Consider the following 22482-nt stretch of genomic DNA (forward strand, 5'->3'; position numbering starts at 1 on the left):
AGAATACAGACAAGTGCGAGTACAACTGACGCTCTGAGGGTTTCGTGCTTTTTTGTGAAGGTATGGATAATATAAGTAATTATTTTTTATTCCTAGAAAAAATAACTACATTCGTAATAGAATATGCCGACAAACGATGTTTCATAGACAAACTATATTAAAAATATTTGAATTTAGAACACGGGATCTGTGTATTCATATGGAGATTTTACTTTACATTAATTTGCGGAGCTAACATAGAAGTAAACTCTATACGTTTGTAAAAACGGTTCAGAATTGACGAAATATTAAAAAGATACAAATGAAATGAGAACCTCATGTTTTTTAAAGTAGTTTCAAAATATCAGGAGGTTGTATTGTGTGTAAGTATACTCAGCGATGTAGTTCCAAGAATACGCCAGCTGAAGTGGGAAATAACCGACTGTATAGCTCGAAAAACCGATAAGAGGGAAGAAAGGTAAGAACTCAAACTCTGTGGAGGTAAACTTACAATGTACATTACCTTCGCATCAGATGATATCAAGGGAAAGCGCGATCTTTTAATAATAATAAAAAAAAGTAGAAACACCAGAAGGTAGTCCTACTTTCTTTTTTAATTACAGGAGTATTACAAGGTAGTATAGAACTGTTTATTTATACTCTAGGCAAAAGCATATGTATAGCAATGCCTTACTCATAGTCTATCGTATCTGCGTCAAATTCTAGATATCAGAATATCACATTTGTGGTAAATAATTAATGATACATGATAAAATATATAGATATAATTTCCCAACAGACTTCAAAAAAGAGGTTTCTTTATGGTCAAGAAGGTATGCTTAATTGTATGCGTGGCTTATGGACCCTTGGTTTTGTAGGCGTTTAGAGGTTAACATTACCTCTGCTCCTCCAACTACTTACCATTAGGTGATCTGTGCGACTGTATGCCACCACGGAGATATAAAAAAGACGACTCCTATGTATGTAAGTCTATTTTCAACGTCTGTATCCAACATGTGTCTATGAAAATAAGCCATTACATAATTAGGTATATAAATTATATTTCATTGAAGTTTCACCTTGATCCTTATATTAATTTTGTGTTAAACATGTTTATAGGAAGTTTTATTAAACGCCTACGAGTAATTTGCTAGGAAGGTCCCAGTGGGCTCAAATATAGTTTTTGTACAGAAACGGGTTATATTTGAAAAGTAAAGAATTATTTATTTCGTCGTTTTAATTGATCATAAAATGATTATGATCTTATTAAATAAATAATAATTTTTATTTTTATTCAAATAAACTTAATAATGAACATTTTTGAATAGTCATTTTTTTTATAAATCTTCTGTCCGATTTGGAATGCAAACAGACCTATTTCGTTTTTTTCACATTCATAAATCTTTTCATACATGCTCGCTGCTTACGAGTTAATTTGGCCCTTATTCAGCATATTGCCTATTTTGTTGACCTCTACCGACATCTCCACCTATTCGTACTCGATAAATCTCTTCCGTAATACTTCTTTCATCAATTCTCTAATATAACTATAGGATTATAATTATATGTCTATATGTATACCGATAATTTGACCGTGTGATCCCGACGTAGAATGGGCCAGTCCTTCCTTCCCCGTGTTTAATAGTTGAAAGATAGGCAGCGACGTCCCTCTTAAATAGCACCAAAGTCTAACTATGGTTGCCAACCCGCCTGCCAAGCGTGGCAACTGTTGGCAAAAAACTATCAAGGGTGCGCCACGTGTATGTAAACACATGAAGCAGTTGTGTTTGCATGGCTGTGTTTCGGTTTGAAGGGTGGGATATGGCGTGAATTTACAGGGTACAGAGGAATAACACCTGAGTCCTCAGGAATGGCAACGCATGGGGGGTATTATGGGCGAATCAGTATACACTGTTATGTCCATGGTACTGCTCATGTCTATAGGTGACGGTTACCACTTTTCATCAGGTAGGCCGTCAGCTTGTTTGCCATTCTAAGACGTATAAAAAAAAAACGTGTCCCTAAACGAGACATCTTTAAGCAAATTATTAGATAGCTACTCGCACTAATAATCGTCGTAATCATATGGTTTTTTTTAATAGGTGATAATGGAATGGTAACCCCACCCGCGCTATTGGTATACACCGGTGGCAAGGGTGGAAGCAGGTCAGGTAGCCCATCGTGACAAATTCAACAAGAATTGTTCACGATGGTTTCCAGGGGGAACCACGTGGAGGTCGACCTGATATTATATATATATATATTGCTAGCAATGTCGAACTCCATTGCTAACAATCCCTTTCCCCCCTGATCATATGGATTACCATGGGTATCACAGTGTAACTGTTGAAGCCCATTGTGCCGTTTATGTCTGTAGTAATGGTTACTACTCCATTAGCTGAGCGTCAGCTTATTTGGCATTTAAAGCTACACAAAAAAGATAATGTATGTATTGGCTCATTCGGACACTTGTTATATAGTATTTCTATTCATAAGCAAAATGTTTCAGTATTCATATAATAATCCTGCAATACATGATTAATTTTGGAAGAAACTTTTGAATAGTTAAATACTATTGGTACTGTCAGAACACTAGCAACAACGTAAATTTGCTTGTAAAGGTATATATATAATCGCAATCGCCGTACAGAGAATAAATGGTAAGAGGAAAAACGGTTAAATCTATAAATATACTCAAGACGGTATTTATCCCGTATCTCCATTAGTTTTGCGTGTTACTTATTTGCAAGTTAGAGCGCCAATCAAGCCCAATACAGTCTACCCACACCGTAATCAATACGAAATTCAGCGAAAGTGAATTATGTTGTTTGTGTACCAAAGTTATTTCCGAAGCGTCATGGCGGGCAGAAATCGCAAGCTAATCAGCTGTTCAAATATTGACCACGGGGTGGCTACTTCTCGGTTCGTATCGATGTGTCCAGTAGTAACAAGGTTCGATGCTCTGCGGAACGATCGATAAAGCTGTTTGTTCTGGTTTCTTTTGATATGAATTTCAATTTACGTCAACCTGTCTCGAAAGCATCATTAAATAAATTTAAATTATGGAAATATACAATGTCAGTGGAAGTGATTATTAAATTGGGTTCACCTTATAAACATTAAACGCCATTTGAATATGATCTTAAATTCGTTTGCATTAATTCCATTTTCGTTTAATAATGACATAGCCAGAGTCCCCAATAGTTGTAGCGTAATGAAATAAATGAAATAATAAGATAATTGGCAAACGAGAATATATATTACAAATATACATTCATTTTACTCAGAATTGTGGACCCATCACGTACACATAATTTTATGAAAGCAAATTCACGCATCATATGACCTAAAATTGGGGCATTCTTTATGCATCGTATTAGCATTGCTATATAAAATAAAACAATAATAATTATATTACATATAGACATTATACATTTTGAAACACAATACTAATTAAAATATTCTTTGAAGATCATTGTCACACAAACCTCAATGGTTTCCTCGACCGAAGACCAACTTTGTGAATTCTTATATTGTTGTTATTGCCTTTGATAATTTAAATAAGCAACCAAGACTTTATTTCCGACTTGTTTACAATAGATATAAAAGTATATACAAAGTGCATTATTGGGAAACAATACCAAAATTTTTACGACAAATAAAAGGTACATAATAAAAACTTATAGATTTCGCATGATATACGTACAAAAGATAAAACATGATTTCTTCTCAGTTTAAAAAAGTCCCTCTGTTTTAAAGTCATGAACAAATTTAGTAAATTCATTATAGGTACTTATTTAATAGTAATATTCATTGACAATAACTTGTTACGTTGATTACTTATCGTACACACACACTTACACTAAAGAAGTTACTTATGTCTATCATATGACTCCAATTCATCAATCATTACTTCTTTGACTATGACTCTGGAATTATCAGATAATAAAGCCATCCTACTTATTTATGCTGATACTCATTAAAACAGGATAGATATCGTTACGTCCATTCTCTGATATGAGAGTATATATATATATATACATCTATGTCAGTAGATCTTTATTATATATAGATACATATATTAAACCTGTCTATTTTAACCTGTTGCATGATATAAAGAAATTATGATTTTCGTGGAATTGCCACTCTACCACTTCTTGTTTAATTTTGATTTATTTTTGTAACGTGTAACATTTGCAGCACGCTGCCCATTAGAAATACATCTACGTCTTTGACCATTATATAGTAAATATGTAAAATAGCAATATAGTATAATATATTAAATTCGTAATTATTTTCTCTATTGCAAAAAAAGTATGTATGTCACCTTCATTTAAATGAGGTCAAGGACTTGCGCGGGTTGACAACGGCAAACATCAAAGGGTTGGATCTCTACTGAAGTGGAGGGTTTTCAACAGTAACGAACCAGTATACTTTATTAGTTGCTGTTACTATCGTGGAATCATCAAAAGAATAAGTTATCTGGAATTCAGGACATAGAAAAAAAAAACATGTTAATTAAGTTTTCTTGTTTGTATACATATATTTTTTTATTTATTTAAACATTAATGCACAGAAAAATTCTATGTACATTTGGCGGACTTAACACCAGACGGTATTCTCTACCAGTTAAACATTGGGTAAACCGAGAAATACGTAGGCTGTGCATTTTTGAATAGAGGAAATTTAAAGCAATATTTGATAAATTCATATAATATAAACATACACATTAAATAAATATATACCTACAATAAATACACACATAAATAAATACATAAAATATTACTATATAAAACAATTAAATAAAACAACTGCAATAGAAGAGCAAATAGTAATCAAACAGAGTAACCAGTAAGGAGAAGCTTAAAGGAAAAGTGATTTTTCGAATTGAAATTCAATTCGAAAAATTACTTTCCAATTCAATTTGTGAAATTCGGTGTTTACTGACCAGGATAAAAAGTAGCCTATATTCTTTTGCATTCCGTACATGTATATAACATTTTGCAGTTATTACTTTAGGCGTTAAGAGGTAACAAACAAACAAACTCACTTTCATATTTATAATATCAGTAAGGATTAAACTTTAAAAAAATAATTTACAACACAAGTAAAGCTCATACAAGCAAACATAAAATTAGGAATTTTGGATATTCTTGTGTAGTACTGTTAATTCACCATATTTTAGATATAAATCTTATCCGATTAAGCGCTAACTTGTCTAAGTTGGCGCTTAATCAGATAAGTTAAACTAGTTGTAGCTTAACAGAGGAACTGGCTTTCTTGGAGAACGTTGATATTAATTTATATGTCTTTTAGGAAAAAGAAATCAATTTAATTTATACAAATTTGCGTGCTACGGGACCCGAATTATTAGGTGCCTATGTTTTATTAGAACTTATTGATATACGTATAATGTAAAAATAATACTAGACCTATAAACTTATCTTTATTTTAGGTACTTCATGATGATTCCGCTCAATATATATATATATATATATATATGTATAAAATGAATCTGTAAACTTGCTTGTATCTGTACTAATTAATATACTAATAATCTTATAAAGATAAATTAGATTTTTTGTATAGATAAACTAAAAATCTACTTGAGCGAATTTAAAAATTCTTTCATTTATACAAAGCTACATTATTAGGGAGTAACAGTCTATAAAATAACTATAATATTTTAAAACTATATTTTACTTGAAATTTTTATTAACAAGTTTAATTGAAATTAAAGAAACGCTTGAATATTTGAGAGTAGGTATGTACTCGTATTTACACAGTCTCGGTGTTCTTTTATTATTTTAATTATTTCTTAGTACTTTCAGCATTTTTTTGGACTTTCATAAAGTTTTAAGATGTTTTATAATTATTTTATAATTTGTAAATACCTATTTAAGAATTTAGTCTTCAAATTCCAGATATATAATTGGATAATACTTAAAATTTATTTTATCAATTTCTGAATTCTTAAATAATTCATGTTAATAAATTTAAAAGACCAAGATACTGTTCTCTACGTTTACGTTTTTTTTATTTGAGACAGACTACACAAGGTACTATTCTCTAGTGTAGTCTGTCTCAAATAAAAAAAAAATGTATTTATGTATAACTATACGCAATTAGCATACTAATGTTAGTGACAAAGAGAGATAGGTATGCAGTAATAGATTCACTAACAGTCTTACATAGTTTACAAATGGCATCTTGTCTGGTATTTCTCACGGTGAATTTTAACTATCAAAGTAAGTATTAACAAATAGGCCTAAAATTCTTAACATAGTAGTATATGCCAATAGCTTAGGCGAGGTATTTTATTCCATTTTTATCCTATAAAAATTTTGACAGTAATTAAATTCCATCCGGTATTTTTTAATATATATTTTTTAATCTAAGGAGCTTTAATTCAATACAATAAGTAAAGTTACAGAATCGTTGGATCAAACTAGGAAAAAATCGAATCGACCCCCGTTTAAACGAAACTTCTAAACCGATATCTGATGTCAAGATGTTTGAGACTTATTCCAAACTTTTTCATATTACTTTCAAACACTATTTCTACCCCTTAGGGAGCCGATATTTTATATTTCTAAGGCGTATTTCATAAGAAACATTTTGCTTAACAATTATGTATTTTTTCTAATCAATCATTTCTAAGTCTTTTTAAAAAGTAATATCATTTTATTTACAGTTTTATTATATGTCATTAGTGATTAAGTTAAGTCTAAATGGATTATATATTCGATAAACATTATATTTTTATCAATTTCATCAATTACATTATAGGGGGTTAGCTAAGAAGTTTTTTCCAGAATCTGTATGTTTTCATTTTGCATTGCATACCTATCTGCTTCATCAACCTTTTATCTAAAATTCTTTCTACATTCTCGAAACCATGTAATATGCCCTTTCTTATTTTTGCACCAACACTTTCTTTCAAATCATTTCCTCCTCGTACTACTGTATTACGAATATGGTATACCCGGTCTATTTCTAAAAATTCTGCACAAAGTTTCCATTTCGAAATATGTACAAATTATTATATGATTAATGTTTTAATTGGCACTTTTTAAATAATCATTTAGAAAAATAGATAACTGTTAAATGATTATGATTTCGTCTATATAGTAGAAAAAGGCATAGAATAAAATACTACAAAATACTAAGACATATTTATAGAATACAAATTACTACAAAATCAATGTGATATATACAGAAAGTGATGCGATAGTAAATGCAATAGTAAAACATTCAAGTCGACCTATTTTTTTTACAATGAGATCTATACTGATTTCACAGGAGTCTTCATTAATATTTGCAGGTGAAATGTGCACAAGCATGGTGTGTAATATTAATAGAGCGTAGTATGATTAATATGACCAGTGCCAATGTTGGACAGAGTCGGAGCGCCACATGAATCGTAATGCATCTGATACCGCTACGTAAATTTAAATTCTATCTCTGCTTCGTGCGGCCAGTCAAAATGTAGAAGTCCTTACTGCCGGACCAATTAGATTTAGTTTCGAAATGAACGTTCCAACTTGAAGTTTTAACAAAGTTTCAGTTGATGTGTGAAAAGTTCAGTTGTTCAGTGTGTCTGATGTTTGTGACTGGGGTACAGAGCTGGAATGTTTTTGTGGTTGTTTGTTATTTATACAGGTCAGTTTGGTATTTTATAGTGCAGTTTCGTTTTAATCGGTTTTATTGAAATTAATGGAATTCGTCGTTTATATGAATTACATTATTATATATTACTATGTATGCTTATATATTCATCAATATTTGGATACTTCTATTAAAAGGAGCTACCATAAAATAGATTATTATTTCAAATAAATCAATTATTCAGTTATATTTTTGCAATACACTTATCCCAAATAAATTACAGTTCATTTATTATTGATATGAAATTGCTAAACGTTGCTTAAATTTTTAAGGTTATGTAAATCTAGGGCTTACATATTTAGTATCATTGGAACCTGTGAAGTGAAAAATTTATTCTAAATACTCGTATATTAATTTATAAATTAAATTATTTTAAATAAGTATAAAGGCACTTTTTGTAGACTTAGACACAAAAATATAATTATATATATATATATATATATATATATATATATATATATATATATATATATATATATATATATATATATATATATATAACAGTAGGTACATGTCACCCAGAAGACCGTTTGATATGCACCGTATAAATGTGAAAGTAAATTTGTTGCATTGTTTGTTTAAACTTTTCAATCTTCATGAATATATTTCTCATCAATAAGTATGCGTTGTATTTTGCACAAAAAATGACTTTTTAATTCGATAATATAAATAAAGTTGTAAGCACAGTTATAATTAGTTTAATAATCCTACCGCATAAATAACGAACTAGTACTAATAGTACCAGTTCTCGTAATGCAAAATGTAAAGGTAGAGTCACACTGAAAGAAAAAAATATTTGTTCAGATTATAAGAAATGGTATTGAGTTTTAAGAATAAAGAATAGAAGAGCAAAGAAAAGACAATGATACTCCTGTTCTGTGGTCAAGTTCGAAGCATTCATTCATCGATTTGTGTTATCCATTTAGTCAACTCTCGAGAAAACATGTTCGAATTCGAAGAAACGTATTGAGTATTGTATTGTACGTATCTTATATTGTAGTTCAGACAAAAAAATTGTTCACAAACTTAGTTGATTAATTAAAGGAATATGTTTTATAAGTTTACACTAAAATCTAAACGGTATTAAAAGAGTGAGTTAACTTAATCTTAATACGTTAAATAGATAGACATAAAAATTTAGAGTGCATCAATATAGGAATTATAAACAAAATCTTTGAAAATCATCTGAATTTTAATAGAAAGGAGAGGTTAGAAGCTTGAATCTTAATAATAATATATTATACATATCTTTACAACTCTATATAGTCTATGATGTAATTGGATTAATTTTAAAAATATTTTACACATAGTAACTAATACTTAAACGGAAAGATATAATTAGGTGCTAGGTATTCTATTCAAACAGCTAGTGTTTCGCGAAACAAACTATTAAACGGTAATATAATTTGTATTTGGTTGTGTAAATTTATATCAAATACTATTAAATAAGTCAAATTTGTACATAAGTATTTATAAATATTTGTGTACTTTTGTTCTTGAACATTTTTGTAATAGATTTTGTAAAATAAGTATGTAAAAATTTGTAAATCGCCATTAAATTTTACAATCATTTAAACAAACTAGTAAGTATAGTATCACCCACTAACCTACAAATTCCTAGTCAACTTTCACGTTGTAGAGAGTGGTGTGTTCACACGTTTAGTTTTAATTAATAGATGTCGTGAAGCGATAACAATCTCGTTTTCCTCAGCCCTTTCTTGGAAGTGAACCGTTCCCGTTTAGGAGTAGGTAGTAAATGAGGAGAATTATTCATTGGAATCTAATATCACCGTTATACGTTTAACTCCCGAGCGAAACCTATATAATTATTTAAAACTGGTATTGTATAATAAATATAACTGACTTTTATTACAATTCATTTAATTACAAATAAAAGGTTACGTAAATGCGATACGTGACCGTACTTTTTATAAATATAAATTACATTAATATTTCTTTCATGGATAAACTTTAACGAAAGATGAAAAAAGAAAGACATTAATGAGAAATAGAACACAAAATTTTTATTTAGTGTAGGTACTTTAATTAATTCGGTTCTTTATAATTTTACGCTTTATAAATTGCAGACAATTATTTATATTTTAGCCTTCAGGTATGAAAGAAAAATCGAGGCCAACAAATTACGGCAAGATTTATGGCGTGCAGTCACTCCTTTGGCTAAAAAACCGTGATTACTGAAATTTTTACATTATGAAATGTTACGGAAGCAAAACCTATAAATGAAATATTTTTGAAAATGTAATTTAAGAATTTATAATACACGCGATACTAAACCCATAACAATGACTCTCAATTTTTTCCTACTGGTTTTCGTTTTTGTGATTTTTTGTGTGTTTCCTAAAAATGGCCGGACTGATTATACTTCATAAAATTTTTAAAGTCTATTCATATATTATATTAATATAAATTAGTATTAAAATTTAATTATAATTATTAACATTGATTATTTTGAATCGCTGGTCTATTTAAACTATTTATTATTAAGTAGTGTTTACTTTAAGTTGAAGTTTAATATAGTTCACACGAATGAAGTAATAAAGTAGCTATATCTAATGTTTAAATAAACAATACGCTACATGAAGTAGGCATTTATTTAAATCCAATAATATACTATCGATAGGAAAGCAGTTAGTGCCGTTATCGCGAAACGTATCAATAGCTTTTATATATGGAATCACATGAATTACCAAGTTCTTATAGATTTTTTTTATACCACTGAGGTGGCAAACAAGCATACGGCCCAGCTGATGGTAAGCGGTTACCGTAGCCTATGAACGCCTGCAATACCAGAGGTATTACGCGCGCGTTGCCGACCCTGAAGAAACCTCTTTACCCCCCTTTTGATTTAGATTTATATTACAATATTATTGGCATATTAGTGTTATTAGTAACTTTATTGTAATAGATGTTTAAAAATTTTCAAGTGACTATATAAAAGAGGTACTTATTCACACTAACAATAACGATTATAGAAGGTTGAGCTTAGATACGAGAACATTCTGTTTTATTAAAAATAAAGTTAACTTGCAATAGAGAAGTGTCCTATACTTGTTTAGATTTTTGATTACAAATACATGTTTAGACACGTGTTTGTAGTAACACACGCTGACATCTGTTTATGTGTAAACAAAAAGAAAGTCTATGTCATTAAAATATAAAGTGATTAAAGTAATAAATTTTATTATATTAATCTGTAGATTTTGGCACATTATATTAAGAAGTAATATTATTACATTGAATAAATTATGTTTAATCACTTAGATATAATTTTGGGATAAATAATGTAGCTATAATAGCCAATGTTTTTCTTCACTCCAAGTAGTCCGTGTAGTTAAATTTTTTTATACTAAAAAAGTAGCAAACATGCATACAGTCTGTCTGATGGTAAACGGTCATTGTAGTCTATGGACGCCTGCAACACTAGCGGTGTTACGTGCGCGTTGCCGATCCTAAGAAACTTGAAATTGAAGAATTTGGTCGTCAATTAACATGACAATGATGAAATTAAAATGAGATCGACTTATAATTGTAGTGCGAATAACTGTTAGGTACTAAATTATTGTAAATAAAATTGAAAGCAAGAGTCTATTTTTATTTATTTTTTTCTATAAAAATAGTAACTTTTAAAGTAAAGGAACAAGCTGTACCGTTTCAAGGGGACTACTATTAAAAATCAACAAAGAGTCGTACTCGTATAGAAAAGTTTTTGCTTGGCAATTTCACGAGAAATCAAATAACAAATGGAGAAGGCGGACTGAACCGCGGAAATCTTTTGCCGTTCTTTGTTTTTATTCACAACATTCTATACCCGGTTGGCGCTGCAACTGGTTCGTACTGTTTCCATTTCACCCGCTTCGTCCCGGTGGTTGATTTCGTTAACTTTATGGCACTGAATTTGTAAAATAAAAACATTGAGCGAGATTCTTATTGGAAAAATCGTTCGAAACTAATGTTTGGATTTTATTTATTAATGTAATAAGAATCTACGGGTATAAGTTAAAATAAAAACAGGACAATTCTTCGGTTGTGTTTTTTACAAAACAGAGATATTTTACAATAACTAAGCAAGTTTAATTTTTTTTTTTATAAATACGATACACTAACTGATATTTAGATTTGAAGTTTAACAGTTTTCAAAATGTAATTCAAAATGTATTCAAAAAATCTTACAAGAAATAAAGTAAAGAGGCAACAATAGGTGGCCTTATCAGTAAATAGCGATTTCTTCCAGGCAACCTTATCACGGAGAGAAATAATTAAATTACGTCTGGTGTTATATTGTTTTTTATAGTAAAAGTAAACTACAGGAATGAGGACACCGTTTTATATACAACTAAATTTCCTAACTCATTGTCAAACTGAAGGCGATAGAGTGACGATTCTTAAACCTACATTTATTTTACAAGAAACCATACGTATAAATTGTTACGAGCATTTCAGTAATTTGTTTTTGTATTGATATGTTTTAGCTGTTGGAGTTGAAGGAATAAAATGGGACGCTCCGACACCATACGATCCTGTATGGTTGGCGAGCGTCCAGCAGTACTCCGTAGTTCCAGCACTGAACGAGTCCAGGTTCTGGATGGGTTGGGTTTCCGAGTCGGATGTTCAGTTCAGATTATTCACAAGGTATAATTAATTGATTAAACCTCAACCTTAACATCTTAATAAGGCTCCACTGTTTTACATTACTTTCTCTATAAGCTTCTAGGCTATTATCACCATAAAAGTCAGACATCTGTGTAGAGTTTTATTTAGAGTTTTCCTTCACAAGCACTATTGTACTGTATTTTATTCCTTTAGTACCGTTTTACGATATTCTGAGGATGACATGGAATAGTCACATGACCGTCATCATCTGGAGTATACTTGTATATATACTTGAATTCAATCTATTTTTCACAAAAGCTTATAAAACAAATTTCCCTAGTAAGTACATAAAATCCATTATTGAAAAGATTAAATAAGAGACTTCAAGTAATTACTAGACTGTAAATTCATACTATAATAGAATGGTAAAGGTCGAAAAGTCTGTAATTTCGATGGCAACAGCTAGCTTAATTATAAGCTAATCTCACAACTAAAAACAAACTAAGTAGTTACTACTATTATAAAATGATTTTAATTATATCAGGAGTAATCCATATGATTACCAAGTAATCAATATTAACGACACGGCTTCTCTACGGAACTCCAATTTCGATTTTTACAAGAAAATCAAGGTATTGACTCATGGGTGGGTCAATAATGGATACAGCCCTATGCCGGAATCAATCAAGGAAGGTATAGTTTTATTTCAATATAATTATTTATTTATTAAACTTTTGTACATCAAAAAAGTGTAAATGGCGAGCATACACCATATGGCGTTATCTACCAGTTGACCGTAGACAGATGAGAAAGTTTATTTATTTAATTATTTACCGTTTAAAGAATAACACAAAAATAAGTATATATTACATTATGTACAAAGGATGGTATTATCGCTAAAGCAATCTCTTGGATAATCTTTAGGCAGAGAAGAAAAGAAAAAGGTGGTAGCTATTGGTGTCCTAAGTGTATTTAATAAAAAAATTGTCATGTTAATAAAACATTTGCAAATAATAATAAATTTATATCTTACATTGGCCGTGTAGTCCCGGCATAGAAAATGCCACCTCTTTCTTTCCCGTAGGTGTCGTAAGAGACGATTAAAAGAGGGCGAGAGATGGGCAGCAGCATCCCTCTTAAAACATCTCTAAAGCCTAACTGCGGTTGCCAATCCTCCTGCAAAGCGTAACAACTATAGGTAAAATCTCCCAAGGGGCAGGCTTATATTCAGCAATGGATACTTAAAGGCTGATAATGAAATATGCTAATAATAATGCTGCTGCTGATTTTCACCACCGTACAACCCGCCATAAACTAAAGTTTTATCCCAACCATCTGGACGAGTGGCGGTCTTCCACTGTGCGTTTTTCAAGGCATCTTCTTCCACGCACAACAACACTTTGGAATCAACTTCCAGCACAAATATTTCCGAACCGATACGACATCATAACCTTTAAGAAAAAAGCATATTCCTTTTTAAAAGGCCGGGAGCACACCTGCAATGCCGTTAGTGTTGTGGGTGATCATAGTCGGCGGTAGTCACTTACCATCAGGTGAGCCGCACGCTCGATTGCCCCCTGTGTTGTAAAAAAAAATTATATAACATAGTTTGTAACGGTCTTTGGATTTTTAATTCTATAATTCGTAAAATACTTAGCTTTCTGCTCGATAAGATTTTCATGGCGGGGTCTAGGTTTACCTTAATTGATTATGTCACATTTATAATTATTTTTTTATTTTTAGCTTACCTTAATGTTAGTGATGTGAACATCATTGTAGTAGATTGGAGTAATGCAGCAAATGTTAATTATATACTGGCTAGTTATAACGTCGCCATGGTGGGGAGACTGCTTACCGAGTTCCTCAACTTTCTTATCCGGGAAGGTGTCTCCATGAATGATGTCCACCTTATAGGGCACAGTCTCGGAGCCCATGTGTCGGGTATCGCCGGTGCTCATGTCAAAAGAGGCCCGATATATTCTATAACAGGTAATTGTTTAATTTATTTATTTAATTTTATTTAATGTATTTATTATCTTGAAATAACAAATAAGCTGATTGAACATTATGACAGATGGTGTCACAATCGTCTTATGAATAAAACCACGTACATCACCAGAGTGCCATGCTACGTCAATATCTTTAATGATTATGATGTTATAAATTTACACCTACTTATCACACTGTCATATGCCAACCTACAAACCGTAACAGAGCCATGAAACCACAGATACATGAGTAGTGAGATAGTGGGATTAAGTTATCTACATTGTCGAGTTTTTTACACAGTATTCCTCTATTATTACTGTCTCTAATTTCGGCAGCGTGGTGGGCCGGGTTGTTGAGCTCTCTATAATATGGTTGAACACAACAATGGCTGGCTCATCTGTCATACTTGTGAACGGGTGCTTCTACTCGAAGTAGGGACTGGTACGTTTTAGAATACTGCGATTGATTGTAGTTTTTTATTTTCTTTCTTTTTATCAATATGGAGTTTGTGATAGTCATTCTATCTATTCATATTTTTGATGTAAAAAAAACTTTTATTTGAAAAAAAAAAGCATCAGTTGTGTTTCTTGTTCATTCTTCTTAGCTAAAATTGTATTTCAAATTGGGCGGTATATTCATAAAAAAATATGACTATTTAAAAAATGCTTATTATTAAGGTGAATAAAAAATTATTATTATTTTGAATATAGTCTTTTTTATCATTGAGATGACATACAAATACACAGTCTACCAGTTTCTAGATTATTTCAATATAATATGTTAATTTTAGTTGTTAGTTTAAGTTGTCTAAATTTTAAGTTGTAAATTCGATTGTTAACACATTTTATCAAATATACCTATATAAGAATCAATATTGTTTAAAAAAAGTATGTAAACTATATTATGTTTGGATCGTTTTCAAAGTTATGATAGGTAACTTATTATAATATTTTTATAAAGATAATAATTTCTAATAAACAAATTACAATTTAAATCGTAAGATGTTTCTCGACCCATTTTTAATAAATTATAAGTAAACAAAATTATTTTTTGCTGTATTAAATAAGCTGTCTGCCGAGGTTTTCCCTAGAGACTACAGCATGGGGTTCATCAAACGGGGGTTAAAAATGTTTCTTTAGGGTCGGCAACGCATGTACAGTACCCCTGGTATTGCAAGCGTTCATAGGCTACGGTAACCGCTTATTATCAGGTGAGCCGTATGTTTATTTGCCACCTCAGTGGTATAAAAAATACAGTACTTATCGTTAGCCATTACATTAAAAGGATGATGAGTTTTAAAATGCAAAATGCGCCTATTATCTCAGGTGCATTATCATACTAGTGGATATGCTCAACCAGCTATGAAATTGGTAATTTTATGATGCACTATATGTACAACAACAACTGTCTAGAAACTCTTGTTTAAATGTCTTATTAACAAATATTTTTAATGCTATCTATACCAAATATCTTACTATCTTACTATTTATCTATCTTACTTTCTTACTCTCTTACTATTTTACGATCTTACTAATTTTACAAATTTTACTTATATAATAAAATTGTAACTAGACAGTCTCTGTAGATGAGATATTTGAGAAAATTTAAATGAAGGAACTCAATAAGAGTAAAAGCCTTTTGGTTGTTTTCAATATAAAAAAAAACTGTTACACGCAAAAACTATTGCATCACATTGGATACTATTTTTATAATTGTATTTAGTCGAGGGATTGGCAGTAGCGTCCTTCTTAAAACATCACCAAACACTAACTGCGGTTGTCAACCCGCCTACCAAGCGTGGAAAATACTGGCAAAACCCCTCAAGAAGGAGGCTTGTTCAGCAGTGGACAGTAAAAGGCTGATATGATGATGATGATAGCTGAGTAGGGCAAGATTCTTTAAGCATATAAAACTGATAATAATCTATTACTTGATTAAACGTGGTCCACTAATGACTGATAAAGTGGACCCGTACATGTTGATCAAATTTATTGATCCAATATGAACTGGACCCATTACATTTTAAAATTCTTTCAGGTTTAGATCCGGCCTTACCACTCTTCACATTTGGCAATAAAGACGCGAGACTGGACAAACATGACGCAAGGCATGTAGAAGTTATACATACTTGTGGTGGCTACCTTGGTTTTGCGTCGCCATTAGGACATATTGACTTTTATCCAAATGGTGGTACACGGCAGCCTGGTTGTGGATTCGATTATAGAGGTTTGGATAAGATTCATTGACTAATAAAAAAATGAAGGCTGCTTTAATTTTGTTCCAGAATTTATAAATTTAAGGATTTTGGATATTCGTTACTTATTCACACTTAAACAGCTGAACAGATTTAAATGAAATTTGCACCATATATCAATTCAACATAGGATACAAGGCGTATCTTATTAAAGTTTGTTAAAGAAAAGCCTTTAGTTACAGCTTTATTATATTTTATGATGATGATAATGATATCAAGGACATATATATATATATATATATATATATATATATATATATATATATATATATATATATATATATATATATATATATATATCTACATAACTGCCTACACAACCACACCAATTTAATGGTCCTTAAACTTAGGATACACTGTGTTATAAGAAACCAGACGACAAACATCTGGGGGTATAACTGAGGACCGACCGAAAAATTCGTTTCCTAATTTGACCCGTCCGGAAATCGAACTCTCGACCTCATTACGCGAAGCTACCGTCTACCGCCACATATGTATGTCGTCAAATTAAAAACGTCCTCCTATTGGAATTTAGTTGAATATTTTATAAATGGGTAAAAAGCATATACAAGTGCGAAATTCAGTAATACTGAATGAATAGTAAAACATATTTTTTTATTAATGATTTTTATATTCAAAGATATACCTATGTTATATCGTATCATCATTATTCAATCAAATTGATTGCAGAAATCATATCGTTTAATTTTACAAAAGCGAACATCAAAGTGATATGAAACTTATTCTGCTCATCTAACAATGTGATCTTACATGTTACATAATATTGTTTCAAAGTTTCTTGGTTAAGTATTTTGTGTATACCTACCAGTAACAGATAGGTACATACATACATCCCAAATATATTACTCTCCTTTCTTAAGCAGTCGAAAAGAAATACCATTCTACAAACATTTTTACGTATTTTTATTGAACTAACGTGAAATTTTAATGTAGTTTGTTAGCTTATCAAGGTTTGAGTGCAGAACAATTTCTTAATTTATTTTTACAAATCTTTTTGCACTCTATTACTAGGAATATTTTATGATTTTAATTCTTTCTACTTTGCAATATTTAAATTAAATCATTCAAAATAGTAAAATAAATAATTGGAATGTTTTACATGGTTAAATATTAATTAAAAAGGATTAAAACTGACAATTTATAGGACTCTGCGCCCATAATCGAGCCCACATGTTCTTTGCCGAGTCCATAATTTCCGACGTGCCCTTCACCGGGGTCCGGTGTGAGAGTTACGACGAGCTCTATTACCACGGCTCCTGTAAGGGCACCGGGGAGACGTTAATCATGGGCGGTTTCGACGTACATTTCGGGTGAGTTGTTTTATGATAAGTTGATGTGTCCAGACGATCATACAGTATGTGTTTGTAAAGAATTTTGATTAGATTACTTCGCTAACAATTTTAATTGTTAGTAATTTATGTAATACGTGCTGTGAACAATCAATGAAAGAAATACAAAAAAAAATGTCACATGTGGAATTTGTGATTATATCGTCATTTCACTCAACAGGTTTTTCTTTGTAAACTATTTTTCTCTGCAAACTTTTTTTATATACATGTGCAAACATACCTTATGATTGTGTTCCACAAATATAAAAAATAATATTTTGAATCGATTCACGGAATATTAAAAAAGAAAAAAAATTGTAAAAGAGTGCAACCGAATTGAGAATCTCCGTCTTTAACAAGTCGGTTGAAAATAAAAATACTGCTCTTCTTTCTTTTAAATATACCTACTTGTTACGACTTTTTTTTATATTTGTAATTAAAAATATAAAATATTTAATTATGTAAGATATTCATAAAAACTAAAACCTTTTTCTTAAACCTATTTTAACTGTTAGAGTTAAAATAGGTTAAAAAAGAATTAAAATACAAGACACCTCAATAGCTGAAATAGTTTTATAAGATGTTTGATGTTCTTATGAATAACGGAGTAAAATTTTTGCATAAACTCATTTTTCATATACAAATTGATCGATTAAGTCAAATATTACAATACATAAAAAAAAAAGTTTAGTAATTACTGCATTAAATGTTTGAAACACAAATCGTATATACATTTCCCAAATTAAAGTTTTATTCAAATTACCTAGTAAGAACTAACTAGTTACATTGTCAAATATATATGATCACATGTTTATTTTAGAGTTGCAAATATAGAGTAGATATGAAAAGTAGTTTTAGTAGGAGATTCCCAAGGTGTACAAGATATTGTAAAACTCTAAAATAATTTTATGGTAAACGCATATCAATATATATCATTGGAGTAGGCAAAATATAAATGAATTAGTGCGTGCAGTACAGAGAGATGGTAGTTTACTAAATATTTTTTCTAATTAATTTAGCACTGCATGTGCTGGATTATTGTGTAATATAAGTTCAAAGTTTGGCAGTTGCTAGTCAGTTGGAAATATCGTCACTATCAACAGTATTGTATTTGTACATCTCGTAACACAGAAACAATGGAATGTTAAATGCTCCGATTCAAACAGACCTCGTTCTCTTCCTTCACATTCATCAATTTACTTATTCATGCAAACTCGCCCTGTATCAATATAGTTTCGTAAACCTATAGATCTTCCTATGATCCAACATATTTGATAGTCAAATATCGCACTTAAACCTTAATAACTTTGCCGTATCTATGTTTATACAAACATGATTCGTTTGTAAAGAGAATGTTAGCTTAAATCTTGAAGATCCACGTCTATTGTTTTGTTTCAGGAAAGATGGAATTTACTACCTCAAAACGAACGCTGACAAACCCTACGCAATTGGGGACCCGGTGTGAAATACGATGAAATATTAATCTCCGACAGTGCCAACTTCGCCTATAAATTAAAATTTCAAAGGAATTATTTTGGGGAAGTAAAAAGTGGTCCATTTGAAGATATTCTAAGGGAATTTTTTTTAACTTATTAAATAAGAGTTTTCATGCCCTTAATATTATTGATGCATTTAACTTTAGTATAAAAATAATTTATAATAAAGTAAACTACATATAGTGAATTTGTTTTATAACTATTGTTTCACCCTGGCATCGTACGGTTTTTTTTAAATAATTAAAGATCGTGCCCACCAAAAAAAAAAAAAAAACTAATTTCAATTGTGACAAAAACAGTTATTTTGATTTAAAACTACAAAGTATGGATTGCCTTCATCTTCTTGGAAATTCTCTATACGTTGTTTTTTGTAAATGAATCGCGTTGCCAGAATTAAATTGTGTTTTACAAAGAGACCGATTTTGATTGTGGTAATACCAGTTATTTTGATCTCAAACTAAACTACCGAAAAAAATTATGGGGACAAATTTATTATAAGTATATCCTTTCAAAAAAAAAAAAAGATAATTTTACTTTAGAATTGAGACTGAGAAAAACAAAAAATCTGAACTTTTCAAGGGAATTAAATATATTAATAGACAAAATCTATTATGAGAATATAAGGTACATACAACAGTAATAGCCGACAAACGACTCTTATCTAGGGATTACAGTTATGAGTATATTTGTTCATTTAGTTACTAGTCTTAAACTGCGACTTTGTCCCGTGATCGGGATATATTAATTGACTGGCATGAGAAATAGTATGTCCTTTTTTGTCACGTACTCGTATATGCTTTTGAGATGATGGGTTGAACCATTAAAGCCTATTTAAATCCATTTAGTAGTTTTTACGTGAAAGAGTAACAACCATTCATTCATCTTAAAGAAAAAAATTAAAGAACAACATAGCTATTAGACATATATATATGTAACTTATTACATTCGGTACTATTTTTTATAATATATTAAGATAATTGTAGGTTTTTAGATATTATGTTCGTTCGTTTTTTATAAAATTATCTTCACATTTCTTTCATGAGAAAATTTTGGTTATTTTGATAGCCTAAAAAAGGATATAACTTGACTTATACATTTCTCAGTAGAGGTACAGATTTATAGCATGAAGTCCAAAGTTCCTAATCAAAAGAAAAAAACTGTAATTAAAAGTGTCGTGACATAATTGTTTACTATCTCAACCTTACATAGAACCTCAGTGCCGTCGGTCACATAACGAGCACTTTCAGCAAAAAATTGCAAGAAATCGATTTGTTACTGGATGTTTGTAGAATAATTGATTTTTTAAAATTTAATTTGTATTATATAATATTTGACACTGCACAATGCCTACCAATGCTTATAAATACATACATACATATATAAATAAATACATGATAATATATTTAAGTTTATAGATCTTATGATATCCCTCTTTACCAGAGGGAGACTTTGTACAAGAGTCGATTGCTTGAGTACCTCTGTCCCATTCACAACAAAGAATCAATTTGTATTCGAAAAACTAGTATTATATAAAAACATATTACTAATTTTCTGACTACTTCATACGCGTGGAAATCAGACGAATAGAATTTAATAGATCACTTTTAGTTGACGTATCAAAACAAAACATATGTAGGTACACCAGATTTTAAGATAAATCTTCAGAAACACTACTATAGAACTGTATCTTATTTGATGTAGTAGTTTTTGTGTGATGCCGATACAAACATACAGTCAGTCATACATTCACCAAAGGAAGACTTTACACAAAAGTCGTTTGTTTGGACACTTCTGTCCCATTCATATTTCAACCGTGAAGCAGTTGTGTTTGCATGGCTGTGTTTCGGTTTGAAGGGTGGGATATGGCGTGAATTTACTGGGTACAGAGGAATAACACCTGAGTTCTCAGGAATGGCAACGCATGGGGGGTGTCATGGGCGAAACAGTATATTCTGTTATGTCCATGGTACTGCTCATGTCTATAGGCGACGGTTACCACTTTCCATCAGGTGGGCCGTCAGCTTGTTTGCCATTCTAAGTTGTATAAAAAAAGATTATATTACGTATATATAATACGTAATTATATTAAACAATCAAATCAGTAAAACTAAAATAAACAGACCAACAGCAATTGTTCAGTCACAAGTATGATGGATGAGCTACATGTCACTGTATTTTACTGTATTTTAGAGTGCACAATAACCCACTATGCCGTCTCATTATGAGTTTGCGTTTTACAGCATTCATAACATAATTGTATTACCCACCCCTTACTATTATTTGCATTTATATTTACATTATACTCTTATATTCTTCGATTTTGTCCACGTACGGTAACTTGTGTTTTTTTATGCAATTTAGAATGGCAAACAAGCTGACGGCCCACAGAATGAAAAGTGGTAACCGTCGCCTATAGACATGAGCAGTACCATGGGCATAATAGAGTATACTATTTCCCCATGCTATATATCCTCCATGCGTTGCCATTTCTGAGGACTCAGGTGTTATTTCTCTGTATTCTGTAAATTCCCTGCCATAACCCACGCTTCAAACCAAAACACAGGCATGCAAATACAACTGCTTCACGGTAGAAACACGAAAAATTTGTACAAAATTTTATACAAATCTATTTAACTATTTGAGAGTTGGTTATTAATTAGAATTATTATGTTTAATTCCTTTACCATTAGTATATGTGTGACGGCTAACATTTGAAGATTGACCGCCACTGTTACTACCAGAAATTCCACAATCTTCCATATTAGCCATCAATCTACGACTGCCATTTTATTCACGTACGTTTTGCGACACGTGTTTTACCTCTAAATGAAGCATCTTCAGACAAATTTATTAAATCACTACTTGGAGCCTAGTGTTAACCATTCGCCACAAACTGTGAATATACTGCCTGCGCTAACGGTATACGCTGGCGGGGCATCAGTGAGGAATGATAGATGAGAATGAACAGGCAGGTCAGTTAGCCCATGATAAATATACTTGGAATTAAGCACGGTGGTTTTCATGGAGGACCACGAGGAGGTCGATCTAGTTGAGTATATTGCTAGCAATAGAGCCTTTAGTCTCCATTACTAACAAACATTTCCCTTCATATGGGTGGAGTCAGGTATAAAAGGTA

The 22482-nt window shown here is 31.0% G+C and overlaps 1 protein-coding gene across 2 annotated transcripts in view; it reads left to right on the top strand.

The window, feature by feature from the left end:
• Positions 1–7383: 7383 nt before the first annotated feature.
• Positions 7384–22482, top strand: part of LOC113518545 (pancreatic lipase-related protein 2-like) — a 57102-nt gene continuing 42003 nt past the window's right edge. Inside the window, exons 1-7 of one of the 2 annotated variants that reach the window (XM_031913216.2) lie at positions 7384–7641; positions 12138–12297; positions 12803–12951; positions 14002–14247; positions 16285–16473; positions 17667–17832; positions 19249–19507. In XM_031913216.2, coding sequence (XP_031769076.2) covers positions 7611–7641; positions 12138–12297; positions 12803–12951; positions 14002–14247; positions 16285–16473; positions 17667–17832; positions 19249–19315 — 1008 coding nt within the window. In that variant the 5' untranslated portion in view covers positions 7384–7610 and the 3' untranslated portion in view covers positions 19316–19507. Of the gene's footprint in view, positions 7642–12137; positions 12298–12802; positions 12952–14001; positions 14248–16284; positions 16474–17666; positions 17833–19248; positions 19508–22482 lie in introns of those variants that run through there. The other variant, XM_052903117.1, reaches the window with a different exon arrangement.

This window comes from Galleria mellonella, unplaced genomic scaffold (genome assembly GCF_026898425.1).
Source record: "Galleria mellonella isolate WM207_F2 unplaced genomic scaffold, CSIRO_AGI_GalMel_v1 utg132, whole genome shotgun sequence".
Taxonomy (NCBI): domain Eukaryota; kingdom Metazoa; phylum Arthropoda; class Insecta; order Lepidoptera; family Pyralidae; genus Galleria; species Galleria mellonella.